Source organism: Lepidochelys kempii, chromosome 7 (genome assembly GCF_965140285.1).
Source record: "Lepidochelys kempii isolate rLepKem1 chromosome 7, rLepKem1.hap1, whole genome shotgun sequence".
In the NCBI taxonomy this organism is placed as follows: Eukaryota; Metazoa; Chordata; order Testudines; family Cheloniidae; genus Lepidochelys; species Lepidochelys kempii.
Window position 1 is genome coordinate 33027715 of NC_136386.1, and position 21900 is coordinate 33049614.

Below are 21900 nucleotides of genomic sequence, written 5' to 3' on the forward strand. Positions count from 1 at the left end.
ACTCAAATATGCTTCATGCACATCTGCCCTATCATTGGTGCGTGCGTTCAAACACATGTGCACAGAGTTGGCATTCTCACCCCCACTGATGTCCCCTCTGAAACTGCAGTTGGATGGGTCTTTAGCGTGCAGCATGCACTGGCTGTACAACGGAGAGGGCGTGTGGGTGTGAATGCTGTGCCCACACTGCCCCCTGCCCAGTGGGCAGCACACTTCGCTGCCACCCCAGCCGTTCCTGTTCCCTACTCCGGGTCCCACGGCAATCACTCGCTGCCAGGAGCCACATGGTGCCCAGCTAACCCCACACTGGCATCAACTTCTCCTCAGAGCCACAGGCAGAGTGCAGGAATCATGGCGGCTGTGATCAGCCTCCCCGGACTGCTGCCTGCAGCTGGGCTACACCCTCGTGGCACCTCCCCCTTCCAAAATCTGCCCCTCTAGCCACACTGGCCTAAAAATCAGGTGGTCTCAGTGTCTCCCCCCCCAGACTGGAAGGGAGTCAGATCACGTGGGCCAGAGATAAGCCCCCACAACCCCAAGCACTAAATTCAGTCTGCTAACCTTTGCCTTCAGGGCCACTTTGTAGCAGACACACCAAAGACCTAGAGAGATGACTCCCCACACACACACTGGGCGCCACCAGAGCCAGCTAGAAAGATGAGACTCACCACAACCCCCTCCCCACTGGACCCATGAGCTGGTTAGAGACACAAAAGCCCACACCCCGGGACGCTAGCGGCAGGATTCACACCCCCAGTCACATTGTGGCACATCCATCCTTGCCCCCCTTGGCACACAGACAGCTTAAGACATTACCTCCTTGATACGAGAGACCAGGACAATTAATCCCCGCCACCCCCCAAAATCTCCCCAGGGACCCAGCACGCCAGCATCCTGGAGTCCAGTCGGCATGGCAACCAGCCCGTGGCCTGATCCAGGGATATTATCGTCTCCTCAACATCGCTTAGTGACCACCACCATGAGAGAAAAATACCGAGGGGCAGTACCTCTAAACACCATGTGTCCCCCTCCCCCCGTGCCACAGAGATTCCTGCCTCACGTGCCCATAACCCTCCATTAACCTTCCCAAAACGAACAGCACAGGATGGAAATAACCCCACTTCCACAAGCAAAATCGGCTTTCCCCCACAGCCAGTGCTCCTGCCCTACTCCCTACAGCACCCCCTGTGAGGAGAAGCCAGGGCTAGAGCAGCCGGGAGCTCCCCCCACAGCCAGCGCTCCTGCCCTGCTCCCTGTTGGTAAACAGCTGCAAACAGCGGCACTGCAGCTGTGTGCGTGCTATGGTTTCATGTATTCTTGTGCCATTGTTCTATTTGCACTCACAATAGCGAGTCTGTTTTGCAGGGCTGTTTTGGCTGATGGTGAAGCTGTGCGTATATGGACATCCCAAGGCTAGACAGCGTGTGGGGCGCGGGCAGTGCTGAGCTGGAGCCAGGTCGCACCAGTTCGCGCAAACTGGTTGTTAAATTTTGAAGCTGGTTTAGAACTGGTTGTGGGCAAACTCCGGTCTGCGGCCCACATGCAGCCCGCGGGACCATCCTGTCCATCCCTCCTGAGCTCTCGGCTGGGGAGAGTCCTTCACTCGCTCCGGGCCTTCAGCAGCACTTCGGCGGCGGGTCCTTCACTCGCTCTGGGCCTTCAGCAGCACTTTGGTGCGGGTCCTTCAGTGCCGCTGAAGACCCGGAGCAACTGAAGGACCTGCCACCGAAGTGCCGCTGAAGACCCGGAGCAACTGAAGGAACCGGTTCTTCAGCTTCTGGCAGCTCATCACTGGGCGCAGGCATGGTTGGGGGGCTGTGGGCTTGTTTTCTGCACGCAACCATTTCCTGTGCTTTAGGCTGTGCCATTCGTGTGTACCACCGGGGCATGTGCTTTGTACGCACTGTTGGGAGCCCAAGTGAGTGTGTATTTATACAAGATGTGCTGAGCGTGTACGTGGATTGAGTTGGGGGGGGGCGTACGTGCATGCAATGTGATGAGTGTATTTGTGTAGGGTGGAGAGGGTAGTGTGGAGGGTGTGAGTGTGTTGTGTTTGCGATGTGTTGTGTGTGATGCTGTACAGTTACGTGCTCTGTGCTCCTTCTTTACACACCTCCTTGGCAGTGCAGAATTTCTATCACAGCAGCTAGTAATCCCAGAGCCGTGTGTCTCCCTGCCAGCACTCCAGTTCCCAGCCATATCGCCCCAGCACGGAAGGAGACAGATGGGAGGGAGTTTTCAAGTGTGCGGCAATTCAGATAAACCATGAGGTGAGTGTCTGCAGGAGATATCTTACACACACGCACAACAGCCCTCCCCCGGGGACCAGCCGGCTCTTGTGTGTGCTGTGCCGTCTGCTATGTGCCTCCGGTAGGTGCACATTACTTGGATTGTGCCTTTGTGTGAGCTGAGCTGTGTTTGTGTGAGCGACTGTGCATTTCCATATGCCCAAACTGTGTGCGTGTGTAAGAGTGAGACACTGTGCATCTGGGCATGTTCCATTGTGTGTATCTGAACACATGCATGTGCCCTGACACTGGTATGGGAATAGTTGTGTCTACCAGCCCGTTCAGTTGCATATGTGTTTGCCTCTGCAGCCGTGTGTGTGGGTGTTGCTGCAGCCGCATGAGGACACAATGGGGTGAGCACAGTGCACAGTTGCAACAGCACGGCTGGCTGGCTGCGGCTGTGCTGTTGCAGCTCCCAGTTGTGCAGCTGCGTGTGCTGGTGCAGCTGTGCCGTCGCAGGCCTGAGTGGATGCCGTCGTGCAATCCGAAAGGCGTGTGCAGCTCCAGCTATGCCCTGGGCGAGTTAGTGCAGCTCCAGGAGCCCGTTGCAATCTGTGTAGCGAGGGTACTGAGAGCCATTGAACCAAACTGTAAACTCTGTATATGATGGAAACCGCTTCAAGCCAGGGGGTGCAGCAGGACCCCCCTAGTTCCAGCACCTAGGGTTGCATGGTTGCGGCTGTTGGCTCTTGGCAGTCTCCAGGTGTATGGGCACAGCCCGATCACTTGCATGCACCACTGTAGCAGCAGTTTCCTGGGGGCATGTGGGTGACTGGGCAGTGTGGTTAGGAGGGCTCTGCATGCCCCGCAACCCTCAGCTGTTGCCATGGCCAGGAAATAACTAATCCCTCCCCCAGCCTGAGACGCCCAGGGAGTCATGGCCACATGGCGACCCTGGAGCCCTGCAGGGCTGAGCCCATCAACAGATACTCACCTCAGTGCATACACACGCTACATACACCCCACACGTTTCCCTGTGCATAGACACACACACACAGTCTCTTTGGACACACCCCATGCACGTCTCTGTGCATAGACACACACACTCTGAGCCTACCCAGAGATCCACACATTTTGCCCAGCCACCCGCCTTATCAATAACTTTGCCACAGGATGCCCCCCTCCCCTTCCCCCATGCCGTTTGATTCCAGCCACTCACCAAATCTACACAGACAGGACGACGCCCTTGGGGGTACCCCTAACCTGCCTCCCAGAGGGGAGAGCCAGCAGCAGAGGAGGGCCGGGGCACAGCTCACAGCTCAGGGAATGATACATAACAGGACAAATGGAAAGAGGTGGGGACACAGACCTCCTCCCCCAACACACCAAGGAGCCGCTACTTCCGTCATTACTGGCTACCGGGGTGTTACGTGGACTGAACGATCACAAGGTGCACCCCATACTGGGAATCGGGGGGCTGACTGCAAGCACCTGAGAAACCACACGGCACTGTCCCTCTCCTGGCCTCGGTTTTCCCATCTGGAAATGGGAGAGGATAAAACATCCACGGTCAGAGCAAACTGGGACCGGCTCCCACTGTATGTCTGAGCAGCGATGGGGGTCCCGATCTGGGTTGGGGTCTGTGCAGCACCCTCTTGCATTAGTGGCTGAATTTCAACACTGGGTAAGCAATTTCTGCATACAGAGCTGCTACAACCCGCTCCAGAAGCAGCTGCATCTATGCACAGGGCCATGGTTCCCTATATAAACAGCCCCCCAACCCAACCCCAGAGGCAGCTGCATGCAGGGCAGCGTCATCTGTCAGCCCTGCCTGTCCCACAATAGCCATTTTCCTTCCAGAACCTCCTGATTAAAATCAATCAGAGCCTTTTGTATATTAATGGCCTCTCGTTTGTATTGAATGCATCATTAATGTTAACGATCCCTGGGAGCCCCCCTCCCCTCACCCGGGCGGGACATATTAATTGCTCACGTCCTAATTAAATATTGAGGCTGGGAATTGGCTCTCTCCAAACAGGCTGGGGGAGACTGATTGCAATGCAGGGACTGGCACCTGGTGCCACCGAGCAGTATGTCCACCGCTATGCAACCACAATCACAGTAACCCACACACAATCACAACCACCTAGAGCTACACAACTGGAATCCACAAACACACAATCACTGTCATATAGACATCACATGCACAATCACACAGCACACACAATCACACAACAATGCAAACACAAAACCTCACAATCAGCCACGTGCACAATCTCCCACAGAGACAATCCCACAGACATGTATCAAGATAGTCCTAGTCACAGACTGTCACACCCACAAATATCCACAATCACACAGTCACACCCACAGACACATACAGTCACACTAGAGATAAAAGCATACACTCAATCACACCCACAGGCAGAGACACAAACACGCTATCACATTAGAGACAATTACATGATGCTCTCACACACAAGAAAACAGTCTCCCACATGCACAGTCACACGTGCTTATACACACACCTTATCAAACTTGAGATACAATCACATGTATGTTTCATTCAGTGACACACACTATCACACTCACATAGTGACAGTCACACACAGTCACAGTGACACATGTGCATGCAGTGCCTCTCTCACACACATACACACACACACACAAACTTTCCCAACTACCCCCCACAATGAAGGATTCAGCCTGTGGCTCCGCGTCACCATGACCCCTGAATTACACCCCCTCCCAGACACTACACCAGAGAGACACCACCCTGAAAACCAGTCCAAATAGGTGGTGGACAAAGAGCCTGCCAACCAATGGAGTGGGGCTTAAGGGGAGTGGGGTTGGGAGCCAGGAGTCCTGGGTTCTATTCCCAGCTCTAGGAGGGGAGTGGGGTCTAGTGGTGAGAGCAGAGGGGCTTGGAGTCAGGACTCCTGGATTTTATCCCCGGCTCTGACTATATCACACAGCTTCCAATGCTCAGCCCAGAAAGACGTAACTGCGGGCAGCAGGGCCAAGGAGATGGAACAGAGCCGGATCAGCATGTGCTTCATGCTCCCTAGAGCAAGACTAAGATGATGTCCCTGCAACGGAGCAGAGGGAAGCAAGAAGCGGGAAGGAGAGAATACCTAGAGTATGCTCATCTCTGGCATGTAGCCACCAGGGGGTTGGGGTGAGTCAGCTGCTTGGAGGATCCCTGTATAAACAGCCCTCACACCACACCCCAGAGCCAGCCGCATCTCAGTGCCAGGCAACAAATCCCTGTATAAACAGCTCCCAAGCCCCACCCCAAAGCCAGCTGCACCTTAGCTCTGAGTGAGGGATCCCTGTATGAACAACTGCCTCTACTCCACTGGGTGCCTGGAGTAGAGGCCCCTGGCCTGGATATGGCAGAGGTTAACAGCACAAGGGCATGGAGGGGGGAAGTGCACATCAAGTCAGTGGAAGAGCTGGGGATACAACCCAGGAGCCCTGACACTCAACCCAATTCCCCCCGCCCCCTCCCACACACTCTAACCACTAGGCACCACTAGGCACCACTCCCCTCCCAGAGCCAGATATAGAAACCAGGAATCCTGGCTCCCAGTCACCACTAATCTAACTATTAAATAATCCTACCTTCTCTTAAACACTTGAGATATAAATTGTTTTGCTAGGAGACATGCAAACAGGGTTATCTCACCCAGAGCTGAGATGCAGCTGCTTCTGGGGTGAAGCACACCAGGTGTTTATCATCCTCACATCAAGGGGAGAATTGTTAGGGAGCATTCTGCTCTTGGAGGCAGTCCTAGGACACGCAGTAGTGCTGGGAGTGGGGAAGGTAGCCGAATAGGGGTGCTCTCCCCTAGCAGTAAGTGCTGACCCCAGCATGGCACTAGGGGGCGCTGTACTGCTGGAAGGGTCTTTCTTTCACATGAGATTTAAACCAAGGACCTGACTGTTCTGGGTCATTAAATATCCTCTAGCACTTTTCCCATGAGTCCTGCTGCAAACCCTAGCTTCCTGGCTACATCCCAGCCCAGAGAAATCTGCCTCCCTAAAATTCCCTCCTGCGCTTTCTATCAGATACAAAGTTTCCCCCATTCAGTTCCTGTGCTAAACTAGCCTGTAACGCTGTTTTTAACTAGCCCGCGTGCCCCACCCCAGAGGCAACTGCATCTCAGCGCTGGGGAGGGGTCCCTGTATAAACAGCCCTCATGCCCCACCCCAGAGGCAGCTGCATCTCAGCACTGGCAGAGGGATCCCTGTATAAACTGTCCCCACGCCCCATCCCAGAGGTAGCTACATTTGGAGAGGGGTCTCTGTATAAACAGGGCCCAGACCCCACCCCAGAGACGGCTGCATCTCAGCCTCAGGAGAGTGGAACACTTGACTGCAGAGAAGCATGAGGCGGACCCGTGGGGTGCTGTCTCTCTGGGGGCGGTGGGTTGCACTGACCTTTCGATGTGTGCTGCACCTCACCGGCTCCTCTCCCTTCCCCCCCTTCCGAGTACAGAATGGACCCTACTGGAAAAGCAGAACCACAGGATTAGGGAGCAGGCACTAACAACCCTCCCACCAGATACTCCCATTATCACACTGCAGCTGCTGGGACACCCTCCCCCAGCCACCACAGAATACCCACACACAGCCACAGGGCTGGGGAAATGGCAGGAGGTTTGTTATTGTAGATGATTCTATGATTCTATGAAGTCTCTCCTAAGCACTGGACCCTGGTTTATTATTGTAGAGTCTGGTAAACCAGCCCAGGTATCTACCCACAATCCCAAGAGCCTCAGGATTTCAGCCCCACTTTGACCCCGCAGAACAGCACCCGCAGCAGGCCCAGCTCTCCCAGCCCCAGCTCTCACTCTTAGCTAACCCGCCTGCCGCCTCCCTCCAGCTCATCAGCCAAGCCCCTCTCCCTAAAAGGGCCAGCCCACCCTGTGATGGGCTTTTCCTGAGCAGGGGGGAGGAGGTTGCTGAAGGGAAGCTGGGACTGCGGCTAGGGACTGCAGGGCAAGGCCTCTCAGGTTGCCCCTCTGCACTTGACAAACAAATAGAGGGAGGAGAAGATTAGTCTGCATCTCTGTCCCACCCCCGCCTCTCCCTGCGACCCTGGGGGCAGGATACAGCAAGTCTCAAGGCCCAGGAACCAGGGGGCACTGGCCCCTCACCTCCACTCCCCACCCAAGCTTTGGGGCACCCTGCTACACCCAGTGACACTTCAGATCGTTTTGGAATATTGTGTAATCCCGAAACCATCCCCCATCAGCCCTGCTCAGAGACAGCAAAGGGGGAGTGTTGATCCTTCAGGGGAGGTTGGGACACACGCTTCTGCACCTCCATGCCTGGTGGGAGATCCCTGTATAAACAGCCCCCATATCCGACCCCAGAGGTGGCTGCATCTCAGCACTGGGTGAGGGACCCATGTATAAATGGTCCCCGCGCTCCACCCCGGAGGCAGCTGCATCTCAGCACCAGAGGAGGGCTAACCGAGTTGAACAGGCATCTCTCCACTGCTTCCTATCCCCCTCATGGCTCATGTTGGCCAATTCCCCAGGTGTGTCTGCCCCTTCAGGCCGGGATGTGGGGCATCTGGCACTGGGAGCAGTAGCAGCCAGAGGCAAAAATGCTGAGTGGGGGGATCAGTGAGATAGAGCACAAGCGAGGAGTTCAGTATCATAGAGAGCGAGCCTGAGGGGGGGCCAGTGTGAGAGAGCGAAAGCCAGCAGGGAGTCAGTGTGAGATAGAATAAGCAGGGGAAGGTCAGTGTGACTGTGCAAGTGGAGGGGTCACGAAGATGATGGAGACAGAGGGCACAAGCTGGGGGGTGGGGGGGTGTTCTAGGAGATGAAGGAGACAGAGGGTGCGAGTGTGGGGGTTCAGGGAGATGAAGGAGACAGAGGGTGCGAATGTGGGGGAGTTTCCGGGAGACGAGGATGCGAGCGGGGGGCTCAGGGAGATGGAGACAGACAGTGCGAGCTGGGGGGAGTTTCTGGAAGACGAGGGAGACAGAGGGCTCGGGGGGGCGGGGGGGTCAGGGAGAGGAACGAGACAGAGGGCACAAGCTGGGGGGGTTTCAGGGAGACATGGGAGACAGAGGTCACGAGTGGGGGGTTCAGGGAGATGAAGGAGACAGCGGGTGTGGGGGGGTGGTTCAGGAGGACAAGGGAGACAGAGAGCTCGAGCAGGAAGGAAAGAGGTGGAGGAAAGGAAGTATCAGAAAAAAAAAAAGACTGAAAAAATGAGAAAGACCGGAGAGAATGTACGAATGAATCAAGGATTGGAAAGAAAGGCAGAAGGAATGAAGAAATAAGGAAGAAAGAACTAAGCCAAAAACCGAATGGATACAGTAGAAAGGAGGAAGAAAGGAGTAAACGAGTGAGTGCATCGAAGAACAAAGAAGGAATGTGAGAATGAACCCAAGAAAACGAAGGAATGAAAGAATGAATGAATCAGAAAGAAGAGGGAGGCCAAAGTCAGAGATGCCTGTGGACGGGTGGGCAGGCAGGTGCCCTGGGGCAGGAAGGAGCAAATGGCAGAGGCACATGCAGCAAGGGGAGAGCAGTAGGGGGAGGAAATCGGGGGGCAGTGAAGCTGACCTGAGTAGCTCCGAGGGGTCGGACTGCCCCCGCAGTCCTGAAGAATGGGGATGATGTGCTGCCTGCCCTTGAATGTGACCTGGGGGGCTCCTCACCCTGCTGGGATCCCCAGCAGCTCCCTCATGGGGAGCAAGGAGACTCTCCTTACCCTCACTCATCTGTTCAGACCTGCCCAACTCACTCCATTGGCAGCAGGGCCTGAACGGGGAAGTAGAGGGGGGAAGGGACTGGCCCAGAGCAACCAAGGGCAACAACTGAAGAAGAACCCAGGAATCCTGCCTCCCAGTCCCCGTCTCTCTGCTCCAGCACACTGGAGCCTAGGCCCCTCTCAGATGTGGGGATAGAACCCAGGAGTCCTGACACCCAGCCCCCTGCTCTAACCCCCTAGTCGAGGTGACAGATTCCCTGGTGTAATTCAGGAATAGCCATGTTGGGTTATCCCAATTCAGAACCAGTGTGAGGGGGGATCTGGCCTTAGGACTGACTGGGAGAGGCTGGGGTCTGCACTGGGGCCCTGGGTACTCCCCAATCCCAACCCCCAGAGTGGGGAAGCAGGCATGGGGGGCAGGAAGAAGGGGGGTTAGAGACCCAGGAAGAGGGAAGACTAGAGACAGACAGGTAAAGAAACAGTACGGTGCTCTGACTGCCCCTCCCCCCCATCCTGAGGGCAGTGAGGGAGAGTAGATGGGGAAAGTGGGGCAGGGAGATGTCCCCTCGCTTGGGTGAGTTGCAGCCCTGTGGGATACAGCCCCCCAGCACAGAACATGCATCTGGAAATGCTGGGGGAATGCTCCTTCCCCAAAACTATTCACACCATGGACCCAGCCACCCCACAGACTCCTACATACCTCAGACCTTCACGATACAGGCTAACTACCCCACCACCACCCCTTATACCATCCCTCAGCCAGACACCCCCCCACCCCCTCCGCCTGGGATTGCTCCATCCCCCAGCCAGAAACCCCCCTATAAGATCCGCCAGGGATTACACCATCCCTCCCGCCCAGAGACCCCCCTACAGCATCCCCCTAGGATTACACCATCCTCCCCCCACATACACAGCAAGAAACCCCCCTACAAGATCTGCCTGGGATTACACCATCCCTCCCACCCAGAGACCCCAGTACAGCATCCCCCAGGATTACACCATCCACCCCCCAGCCAGAAACCCCCCTACAACATCCACCTGGGATTACACCATCCCCCCACGGCGAGAACCCCCCCCTACAGCATCACCCTGGGATTACACCATCCCTTGACCAGAGACACCCCCCCACAGCATCCTGCTGGGATTACCCCATCCCCCTGGCCAAACACAGCCCCCCACACCATCCATAAGAACGGCCATACTGGGTCAGGCCAATGGTCCATCTAGCCCCGGTGTCCTGTCTGCCGACCGTGGCTAATGCCAGGTGCTTCAGAGGGAATGAACAGAACTGGGCAATCATCAAGTGATCCATCCATCCCCTATCGTTCAGCTCCAGGTTCTAGCTGTCAGAGGCTTAGGGACAACCTGAGCATGAGGCTGCACCCCAGACCATCTTGGCTAATAGCCACCGATGGACCTATCCTCCATGAGTGTATCAAATTCTTTTTTGAACCTGTTATAGTTTTGGTCTTTACAACTTCCCCTGGCACCGAGTTCCACAGGATGACTGTGCATTGTGTGAAGTAGTACTGCCTTGTGTTTGTTTTAAACCTGCTGCCTAATACACCTTCCCTCAGCCAGAGTCTCCCCCACATCATCCCCCTGGCCAGAGATCCCATTCCCCCGAGGATTACGCCATGCCCCAGCAGGAGACCCCCCCCACCCCATGCCCACCCCTGACCAGAGATCCCATTCCCCAAGGAATGACACCATGCCCCAGCCACAGACACTCCCCCACACCTTCCCCCAGGATTACTCCATTCCCCCCCCCCGTCCAGACACACATACTCTAAATGGCCATCTCTCCCCCTCCCTGGGATACCTCCCTGCCCCTACAGCCAGACGTCCCTACAGCCATTTCCTCTCTGTCCCTACACCCATTTCTTCCCAGCCAGAGACAGCCCCAGCCATCTCCCCCTCCCTGGAAAATCGTGTCCACGATAGAGTCCCCCCACCCCAGGTGTGTTGACACATGAGGGCCTGTGGACCTGGGACCCAGTGCCCTGAATGCCCTCATCACCCTGCTCCAGGGACCCTGTCTGGGAAGTATGCAGGGGAGGGTGTGGAGCCACCGGGCATTGCTGTGTGTTATCAGGGGTTGGGGTAGGGGCACACATCAGATATTAGAACAGGGAGATGGTGAGGCCCTGTTGAAAGTGGGATAGGGGAACCCCTGGGCGTTAATGCAGGCAACATGAGCTCACACTGGGTGTGATGGGGAGATGTCCCATACCACATGTATGATCGGGGGAGCGTTAGCGGTAGGGGGCTAAGCAGGATCCAAGCAATGGGCCCCTTCCCCCACTTTTCCCGTGATGGGGCATCTCAAGAATCCCCAGAGGAATGTGCTGTCCTTCCGTAGTGCCCCAGACAGCATGGGGGGGGGTACCTCTCTGTCGACCCCACCACCCCTGCACAGGAAGCACCTGCCCCAGGAGAGCCCATCCGCACTCTGAGCTGCAGCTCTCCTAGAACCAGGACCCAAAGAGCCCCAACCACTTTGTGTGACTAATGAGCTGTGGCGGGGCCTAGCCCATCCGACAGCCAATCCCTCTCCCTGTCCAGGCTGGTTACTAGGTGTTAAAAAAGTCTATTGTTTTATCCATAGTTAGGTAGGCTCCCAGAGCCAGGATAAAACCCAGGAGTCCTGGATCCAGGCTCCCACTGCAGCTCTAACCCAGGGGTTCTCAAACTGGGGGTCGGGACCCCTCAAGGGGTTGCGAGGTTATTACATGAGGGGTCTGAGCTGTCAGCCTCCACCTCAAACCCCGCTTTGCCGTCAGCATTTATAATGGTGTTAAATATATTTTAAAAGTGTTTTTAATTTATAAGGGGGGGTCGCACTCAGAGGCTTGCTATGTGAAAGGGGTCACCAGTACAAAAGTTTGAGAACCACTGCACTAATCCACTCTATCCCCCTCCCCCTGTACTGCTGAGACACACATGGACACCATCACTTCTGAATTTGAGTGTCCGTACTGTCAGGACCAGGACACACACGCCCTCATGTCTGACTGAGGGTCTGTACAGCCAGAATGCACCCCCACCCCCGTGTGTTAGAATCAGAGTCCGTGCCACCAGGATGCAGAGGCCAGCCCCCCTGTGAATGGGAAGGTCCATATCGTTGACACACGCAGGCCCTCATGTAGGAGCACAAGGGTGTGTACCACTGCGATACACACACATCTGCTCTTATGACTGTACTGCTGGAATGGAGAAGCATGCTCTCATGTCTCAGATCAAGGGTCCACAGCTCCATGACACACCGGCCTTTGTGTGTGCATGTGCGGGTCAGGACCACTGGGAGACACACACGCCCTCATATCTAACAACAAGGGTCCATATCCATCAGATCACAGACACATGAACTTGTGTATGAGTGTGAGGTACCTTTTGCTGGGACACACATGCAAATCCTCGTGTTTCACTGCGCCAGTCTGTACCACCAAGTCACACACGTACACTCTCATGTCCCTACAGCCAGGACACACATGCAGACGATCTCAGGGCAAGGGTCTGTACCACTTATGCTTGCACGCACACACACGCCCTCCTGTGTGTGTGCAAGGGTCTGTAGTGCCAGGACACACACACACTTTCGTGTTTGACTGGGAGCTTATGTCCCGCCTGCCAGGCAACACACCAATGTGAGAATTTGTGCTGGCAGGACACACTGCCTTTGTGTGTCACTGCAGGGGCCCGTACCACCGGGACACACGCACATGCCCTCATATCCTTGGTGCTTCTCAGGATGCTTCATCATGGGGGAGTCGGGGGAGGGGCCCATTGCTTGGGTCCTGCTCAGCCCCCTACTGATAACCCTCCCCCAATCATACCCCAGCACAGGACATGCCCCCATGGGTCCTTGTTACTGCAGTAAACGCACAAAGGTTCCCCCATCTCTCTGTCGACAGGGCTCCACTGTCTTCCTCTTCTAACACCTGATGTGTTTCCCTACCCCAACCCCAATAACACCCAGCCTGATGCCCCTAGCAACGCCCGGTGGCTCCACACCCACTCCCACTTCCCAGACAGGATCCCTGGAGCAGGTGACAGGGACATTCAGGGCATTGGGGGCCCAGGTCACACAGACCTGGGTGTGAACACAAGGGGGCACACCATGAGCTTGGAGATTGTCTCTGGAGGAGTGGAGGGTGTTATGGGGGGAGGTGGCCGTGGGGTGGGTCTCTTTATGAGGGAAGATGGCGGGGGGGAGGGGTTCCTGTGGATGCTGAGATAGAGAGCTATCTGGGGGGTGGGGAAATATCAATGGGGGGATGTCCCTGGATGGTGAGATTATCTGGGGATGAGACTGCCGAAGGGGGGGTGCTCTAGATAGGGGTAGGGAGTTATGCAGGGGGGGAGATGGCATTGGGAGGGTGTGTCTGGATGGGGGTTGTCCAGGGCAGAGATGGGGGTAAGAGGCTATCCCATGGGAGCTATCTCTGGATGGGGAATTATCAGGGGGAAGATGGTCATGGGGGTTGTCTCTGGTTCTGGATGGAAGGTAGGGGGCTTCCATGGGGGTGTGTCTCTGGATGGGGAGTAGGGGGCTATCTGATGGGGGGAGATGGCAATGGGGGTATCACTGGATGAAGATTATCAGGGGGCAGATGGTCATGGGGCTGTCTCTGAATGAGGGCAGGGGGTTATCTCTGGATTGGTACACCGTCAACTTGAATACTGTGTGCACTTCTGGTCACCCCATCTCAAAAAAGAGATATTAGAACTGGGAAAAGTACAGAGAAAGGCAACAAAAATTATTAGGGGGATGGAACAGCTTCTGTACGAGGAGAGATTAAAGAGACTGGTGTGGAGAAAGTTATTTACCCCTTTCATAACCCTACCCCTACCTAGCACAGGAACCTGGGGGCAGCAGGTTTAAAACAAACACAAGTCAGTACTACTTCACACAACACACAGTCCGTCGGGGTCAGGGGATGTTGTGAAGGCCAAAAGTTGAACAGGGTTCAAAAAATAATTTGATAAATTCATGGAGGATAGGTCCATCAATGGCTATTAGCCAGGATGGGCAGGGATGCAACTCCATGCTTGGGGTGTCCCCAAGTCTCCAACTGCCTGAAGCTCGGACTGGACGACAGGGGGTGGATCACTCTGTAATTTCCCTGTTCTGTTCATTCCCTCTGAAACATCGGACACCAGCCACTGTCAGAAGACAGGATACTGGGCTAGATGGACCATTGGTCTAACCCAGCATGGCTGTTCTTATGATGGTGGGAGGTAGTTATCTGTGGAGGGAGATGGCTGTGGGGGGGTATCTCTGGATGTGCGGGGTAATGGGCTATCCAGGAGTGGGAGATGGCAATGGGGGGTTGTGACAAAGTGAGAATTTTCTGTAATATTTTGTGACCCCTGTGTGTGCTTCAGTTTCCCTTATATGTTGCATTGTTACCCAGTGGGGGAAAAGGGGATTAAGTTTGTCTCAGGGAAGACTAAGAGACACAGGGGCAAGTGACACCTCCCTGTCTGGGTGGAATGAACAGAGCCCTCCAGGAACCAGCTGTAACCGACCCAGAACAACAAGGGGCCAGAGAGACCAGGCCAGCCCCAGTGACTCAAAGATCCACACTCCCAGCAGAGAAGCTGAGCCCAGACCCCAGCTGGAGAAGAAAGGACTGGGAGGGGAAGCTGGGGGTGAAGCGCTGGCTGCTGGAGGAAGCTGGCAGCTCCCACCTGGGAACAGACTGAGGCGGGCAGACAGAGTCTGACCCCAGGGCTGGGCTCAGGGCTGAACCGAATGGACTGTGCTTTAACCTTCAGCTCTCTGTGCTAAGCCACGGGCTGCCTCTGCTGGTGCCAGGTGACTAATAAACCGGCTGCCCTGGGGACGCTGCTCGAGGGTCACTGGAAATGCCGGCTGAGGGGCATCAGTCCTGAGGGGTGGCCAAGGCTCTGCGAGGAGCCTGTCTCAGCTGGACTCACTGGGCATAGCTCAGGGGAGAAAGCAGGAGGGCTGGACCCCAGAGGGTCAGTCTCAGCAGGTGGGAGGCCACGGGCCTGCCCTGGAGGAACAGTGAGAGCCCTGGGGTCTGGCACTTCATCCAAGAGACTGTTCCAAAGCCAGAGGTGCAGCCTGTGGATCCGTAACCGGGGGGGGGGGGTGTCTGGCTGTGAGGGTGGGGATATCTGGGAGGGGAGAGATGGCCATGGGGGGTGTCCCTGGAAGGTGGGGTCATCACAGAGGGGCACGGAAAGATGGCCATAGGGTATGCCTGGGTAAAAGAGGGTGGCCGTGGGGGGTGTCTAGGGATGGAGGTAGGGCAGTCTCTGCACTGGGGAGTGCAAATGGCCATGGAGGATTTCTCTGGTTGGGGGTGGGGGCGGCGGCGGCATGTATTATAGAAAGGGAGTGGAGGGGAAGATGGCCATGGGGGTTTCTCTGGATGTGGGGAGAGGTTATCTGGCAGGGGGGAGAGAGATGGCTGTGGGGCACATCTGTGGATGGAGGAGGGATATAGCTACTGGAGTGGTCTCTGAATGGCTCTCTTTTTCGGGGGAAGGAACCATCCATGCAGGGATATAGGTGTAGGGAGGCATCTGGCTGGAGGCAGGGGGAAATATCGGGAAGATAGACAGAGGATGTTTGTGCCTGGCAGGGGGATTATCCCAAGAAGAGGGGATGGGTGTAGGGGTGTCTCTTTCTCAGACTCATAGACCATCTTGATCATCTAGTCTGGCCTCATGCATATTGCAGGTCACAGAACCTCTCCCACACACTCCTGTAATAGACCCATAACCTCTGACTGAGTTACTGAGTCCTCAAATCATGGTTTAAAGACTTCACATTACAGAGAATCCACCACTGACACTAGTTTACACCTGCAAGTGACCCGTGACCCATGCTCCAGAGGAAGGCGAAAACCCCCAAGGGTCTCTGCCAATCTGACCTAGAGGAAAATTCGTTCCTGACCCAAATCTGGTGACCAGTTAGACCCTGAGCATGCGGGCAAGACCCACCAAACAGATACCTGGGAACGAATTCTCTGAAGTAACTCAGAGCCCTCCCCATCTAGCGTCCCATCTCTGGCCATTGGGGATATTTGCTACTGGCAGTCACCAATGGGCCACACGCCATTGTAGGCAGTCCTGTCATTCCATCTCCTCCATAAACTTTTCAAACTCAGTCTTGAAGCCAGTTAGGTTTTTTTGCCCCCACTGCTCCCCTTGTAAGGCTGTTCCAGAACTTCCCTCTTCTGACGGCTAGAAACCTTCAACTGATTTCGAGCCTAAACTTGTCGATGGCCAGTTTATAGCCATTTGTTCTTGTGTTCACATTGGTGCTTAACTTAAATAACTCCTCTATCTCCCTGGTATTTATCCCTCTGATGTATTTATACAGAGCAATCATATCTCCCCTCAGCCTTCTTTTGGTTAGGTCAAACAAGCCACGCTCTTTGAGTCTCCTCTCAAAAGGTAGGTTTTCCATTCATCTGATCATCCTAGTAGCCCTTCTCTGCACCTGTTCCAGTTTGAATCCATCTTTCTTAAACATGCGAGACCAGAACTGCACACAGTAGTCCAGATGAGGTCTCACTAGTGCCTTGTATAGCACTTCCCTGTCTCTACTGGAAATACCTCACCTGATGCATCCTAGGACTGCATCCCTTTTCACGGCCCCATCACTTTGACAGCTCATAGTCATTCTGTAATGAACCAATACACACAGGTCTTTCTCCTCCTCTGTCACTTCCAACTGATACGTCCCCAACTTGTAGCAAAAATTCTTGTGGTTATTCCCTAAATGCATGACCTTGCATTTTGCACTAGTAAATTTCATCCCATTTCTATTACTCCAGTTTACAAGGTCATCCAGATCTTCTTGTACTATATTCTGGTCCTCCTCCAAATTGGCATTACCTCCCAATTTTGTGTCATCCGCAAAACTGATAAATAAGATTGGTCCCAGGACCGATCCCTGAGGAACTCCACTAGTAATCTCCCTCCAGCCTGACAGTTCACCTTTCAGCATGACCCATTGTAGTCTCCCCTTTAACCAGTTCCTTATACACCTTTCAATTTTCACATTAATCCACATCTTCTCCAATTTAACTAATACTTTCCTATGTGGAACTGTATCAAATGCCTTACTGAAATCCAGGTAGATTAGATCTACTGCCTTTCCTTTGTCTAAAAAATCAGTTATCTTCTCAATATAACTTCTCATGGTCTGGCACGCTCTACCTTTTGTAAAACCATGTATTTTATTCAAATTACCATTCATCTCTATGTCCTTAACTACTTTCTCTTTCAAAATTTGTTCCAAGACCTTGCATACAATTGCGATCAAACTAACAGGCCTGTAGTTTCCTGGATCACTTTTTTCCCCTTTCTTAAAAATAGGAACTATATTAGCAATTGTCCAGCCATAGGGTATGAACCCCAAGTTTAGATTCATTAAAAATCCTCGTTATTGGGCTTGCAATTTCATGTCCCAGTTCCTTTAATACTCTTGGATGGAGATTATCTTCTCCCGTCCCACCCCGCCGATTTAGTCCCATTAAGCTGTTTGAGTCTGACTTCCACCTTGGATGTGGTAATTTCTACCTCCATATCCTCATTGCCATTAGCAACCCTGCCACCACCCCAAGCTCTTCATAAGGGGGTGTTATCCTAGTGGCGAGTTAGCCTGCATATTGAAGGTTTGAGGTAGGTAGGAGTCTCAGGGGTAGCTGAGTCCATGGAAGAAAAAACGGTTACTAACCTTTTGTAACTGTTGTTCTTTGAGAAGTGTTGCTCATGTCCATTCCATGCTAGGTGTGTGCATGCCGTGTGCACTGTGGCCGGAAATTTTTCCCTTAGTAGTATCTGTTGGGCTGGCTCTAGCGCCCTTTGGAGCCGTGTGCATATGTGCTGGTATAAGGGGTGCTGCTGGCTCCACACAGCCTCTCAGTTCCTTCTTGCCGGTAACTCGGACAGAGGGGTAGGAGGGCAGGTCATGGAATGGACATGAGCAGCACATCTCAAAGAACAACAGTTAAGAAAAGATTGGTAACTGTTTTGCCTTCTTTGAGTGCTTGCCCATGTCCATTCCATGCTAGGTGACCCACAAGCAGTACCTCATGAGGTGGGCTCAGAGTTCATGGACTTGCTGAGTGCAACACTGCTCTCCTGAAATGGGCATCGTCACAGGCCTGTTGGGTGATGACCTAGTGGGATGCAAAGGTATGGGCCGATGACCAGGTCACAGCTCTGCAGATGTCCTGGATTGGGACCTGCGTGAGGAAGGCTGCTGACGAAGCCGGGGCTCTTGTGAAATGAGCAGTCACAATGGCTGGCAGTAGGACGTTGGCCTGTTCGTAGCAAGCCCAAATACAGGCAGTTATCCAGGACGAGATTCTCTGGGTTGACACAGGTAGCCCTCCCATTCTTTCTGCTATTGCTACAAAGAGTTATGTGGACTTGCAGAAGGGCTTAGTCCTCTCAACATAAAAGGCGAGGGCCTGCCTAACATCCAACATATGAAGCTGACATTCCTCAGAGGTCTTGTGAGGTTTTGGGAAGAAGACAGTAGAAAAATGACCTAGTTGGAGTGGAATTGTGACACCACCTTTGGCAGGAAGGCCGGATGGTGGCGCAATTGGATCTTGTCCTTGAAGAACACTGTGTAAGGTGGCTCTGACGTAAGGGCCCTGATCTCAGAGACCCTTCTGGCTGAGGTTATCGCCAGCAGAAAGGCGACCTTCCAGGGGAGAAGTAGCAGGGAGCACAATGCTAATGGCTTGAAGGGGGGGGACCCATAAGCCTCGACAGGACCAGGTTTAAGTCCCATGGAGGCCCAGTTCACGAATCTGAGGATAGTCTTTCCAAACTCTTGAGAAACTGGATGGTCATTCCGTGGGAGAACACGGCTCTGCCATTCACTGGGGGGATGGAAGGCCGAGATGGCTAATAGATGAGAGGGCCAGACCTTGCTGCTTAAGGTGGAGCAAACTGTCCAAGATAGACTGAAGAGAAGACTGGGTGGGAGAGAGATCCTGTTCGGAGGCCCAACAAGTGAAACATTTCCACTTGGCCAAGTAGGTAGCCCTGATGGAAGACTTTCTACTACCTAGCCAAGATCTGCCAAACCTGTTCCGAGCAGGCCTTTTCTTCAGGGTTCAGTCATGCAGCATCCATGCAGTTAGGTGCAGGGAGGTTCAGTTCACATGAAGCAATTGGCCGTGGAAATTGTGAAATCAAGTCTGGGCAGGGTGGAGCTATCACCAAGAAGTCCAAAAGTGTACCAAACCAATGTTGCATGGCCACAACAGTGCTATCAGGATAACTCTTGCCTTGTCCCATGTGATTTTTAGGAGAACCTTGTGAACCAAGGCAATCATTGTAAAGGTGTACAGTAGGTGTCCTGCCCACAAGAGCAGGAAGGCGTCAGAGAGGGAGCCTGTACTGTGCCCGTGCAGTGAACAGAACTGATGCCATTTTCTGTTCTGCCTGGTGGTGAATAGGTTCATGTGGGGAGGCCACCACTTTTGGAAGATGACACTGATGACCTCCAGATGAAGAGACTTCTTGTTGTGAGAGGAAAAGGATCTTCTGAGGTGACCCGCCAATATGTACAGAGAAGAGACGCCTCAAGATGAATGGAGTGTCTCGCACAGAAATCCCCATAGAGCGATGGCCTCCTAACACTGGGCAGAGGATCAGGCCTCTCCTTGCTTGTTGATATAGAACATGGCTGCAGTATTGTCTGTCAGGACTTGAACCACCTTGCCTGAGACATGGGGAAGGAATAATGGCAAGCCAGATGTACTGCCCTGAGCTCCCTGATGCTTATGTGCAGGGTGAGTTTTTCCCGGGACCAGAGGCCCTGAGTCCTGAGGTTGCTGAGGTGGGCTCCACACCCTAGGTCTGACACATCTGAGATTAAAGACACCAATGGTTGTGTGGTAACAAAGGGTATCCCCATCATTACTGATCTTGGCTCCTTCCACCAGCCCAGGAGGTGAGGACCAGGCAAGGGACTGTAAGTACTGAGTCCAAGTGGGGTCTGCTCGGGGAGTATACTGGTACTAGCCACATCTGGAGGGGTCTGGCGCAGCCTTGCATATTGAACCACGTAAGTGCAAGCCACCATGTGATCCAATAGCTTGAGGTAGACCTGAGCTGTTGTGATTGGGTGGTCCATGACCTTGGTATCAGGTCTGGAAGTGGGCCTCCGTCAGGAAGACCCTAGCTTGAGTCAAGTTGAGCTCTGCTCCAATAAATTCTATTCTCTGAACCGGGGCAAGAATTGACTTCTGCTCATTGGTCAGCAGACCCAGCACTCTGGAGGTGGCTCGGAGCGTGCTGATGCTGTTCTGTACCTGAGCCTGCAACGGACCTTTGATCAGCCAGTTGTCAAGGTACAGGTAGACCTCGACACTTCGCCGCCTGAGGAAGGCTGCTACAACTCCATACACTTTGTGAAAGCCCACAGGGCTGCAGATAGGCCGAAGGGAGGGCAGTGAATTGATAATGGCGTTGACCCACTACAAACCTGAGAAATATTCCATGGCCACAGATGATAGAAATGTGAAAGTACGTGTCCTTTAAATTGAGGGCAGCATACCAGTCTCGTGGGTCCAGGAAGGGAATGATGGAGGCCAGGGAGACCATGAGAAACCTCAGTTTCTTGAGATATCTGTTGAGGTGAGACAGGTCCGGATGAGCCGGAGCCACCCTTTTGGATTAGGAAATACTGGGAATAAAACCCCTTCCCTCTCAAGTCTTGAGGAACTTCCCCCATAGGTAGGAGGGATTGTGCCTCCTAGACAAGGAGCTACTCATGAGAAGGGTACCTGAAGAGGGACAGGGATGGGGGGTGGAAGAGAGGGGTGGAAAGAAACTGAAGGGTATATCTGACTGTCACTGTGCTCAGGACCCATTGGTCTGATGTTATGGATGCCCAAGCTGGGCTGAAGAGCAACAGATGGTCCAAAAATGAAGGGGGGGGTGGATCTGAAACGGTGACTGGTACAGTGCCCTCGGGCACTCCTTCAGAAAGCCTACTTGGGCTCACCGGAGTATCTCTGACCTCCCAACTGGTAGGCTGAGGTGGACGGGTGTGGTTGGCATCGTTTATAACCTCTGCCTTTGCTTTTGTAGGGCTCCTCTCTTGGAGCTGCCGAGAACCAAGGAGGCTGCTGGAGCCTGAAGCGCTTTCTGGAGGCAGGTGGCGCATACAGGCCTAAAGGTCATAGAGTGGCCCTCGAGTCCCTCAGTCCATCAAGTCTCATGTCTGTCTGCTCCGAGAATAGGGAGGAGCCTTCAAATGGGAGGTCCTGGATGGACTCTTGGACCCTGTGGGGAAGGCCAGAGGATTGGAGCCAGGAACTGCGCCTCATGGTGACCACGGAGGCCATTGTCCAGGCCGCCAAGTCAGCAACGTCCAGCGCTGCCAAGATCCTGGCCGACTTTTTACCCTCTTCTAAGAGCACGGTGAACTCCTGTCTCGACTCTTGGAGCAGGAAGGCTTTCAATTTATTCAGGGAGTCCCAGAGAATAAAATCACATCTCCCCAGCAGAGCCTGCTGATTGGCAACACACAGTTGGAGGCTACCCATGGAATAAACCTTTCTCCAAAGAGTCCGGTTTCTTAGCATCTTTTTGTTGCAGGGTAGCACTCAACTGGCCTTGCTTCTCCCTTTCGTTCGCTACAGACCCCACAAGTACAGGTAATTGAACCTGCTTGCTGGCACATACTACTACTTCTGTGCTCTCTTGAAGTGGGGCCAGAGAAGGAGTCTGCCATAGGGCCTGGACTGGCCCCATCACAGCCTCATTGATGGGCAGGGCAACCTTGGATGGAGCTGCTGCAGCCAAGATATCAATAAGGCTGGGCGATGTATCTTTGAGCTCCTCAATTTCCAAACCAAGGTTTGAAGTGATCCACTTCAGAAGGTCCTGGTGGGCCTTGAAATTGCCCTGGGGAAGTAGG

General features: G+C 53.9%; 2 protein-coding genes across 23 annotated transcripts in view; one reads left to right on the forward strand and one right to left on the reverse strand.

Annotated features, from left to right (window-relative positions):
- NRXN2 (neurexin 2) overlaps nucleotides 1–21900 on the reverse strand; it is a 274833-nt gene that overhangs the window by 185952 nt on the left and 66981 nt on the right. For 15 of the 21 annotated variants that reach the window (XM_073351962.2, XM_073351977.2, XM_073351964.2 and 12 more), the window contains one exon: nucleotides 6672–6740. The exons of 5 other annotated variants lie outside the window; for them this stretch is intronic. In XM_073351962.2, the coding sequence (XP_073208063.1) occupies nucleotides 6672–6740 (69 nt within the window). The remainder of the gene's footprint in view (nucleotides 1–6671; nucleotides 6741–21900) is intronic. One more of the 21 variants, XM_073351963.2, reaches the window with a different exon arrangement.
- On the forward strand, nucleotides 2263–21548 carry LOC144930720 (uncharacterized). 2 transcript variants are annotated; one of them, XM_078853660.1, is made up of 4 exons: nucleotides 2263–2370; nucleotides 19430–19765; nucleotides 20240–20326; nucleotides 21069–21548. In XM_078853660.1, exons 2-4 carry the CDS (start codon nucleotides 19751–19753, stop codon nucleotides 21495–21497), a joined length of 531 nt encoding a protein of 176 aa, XP_078709786.1. In that variant the 5' UTR covers nucleotides 2263–2370; nucleotides 19430–19750; the 3' UTR covers nucleotides 21498–21548. The 2 variants fall into 2 exon arrangements, 1 of the variants encoding a protein (XP_078709786.1); XR_013636039.1 differs by lacking the exons at nucleotides 19430–19765; nucleotides 20240–20326.

Coding starts and splice junctions, on each gene's coding strand:
- LOC144930720 (XM_078853660.1), top strand. Junction 20,327..21,068: donor TTGATCAGCCAGTTGTCAAG/GTACAGGTAGAC, acceptor TTGCTTTTGTAG/GGCTCCTCTCTTGGAGCTGC.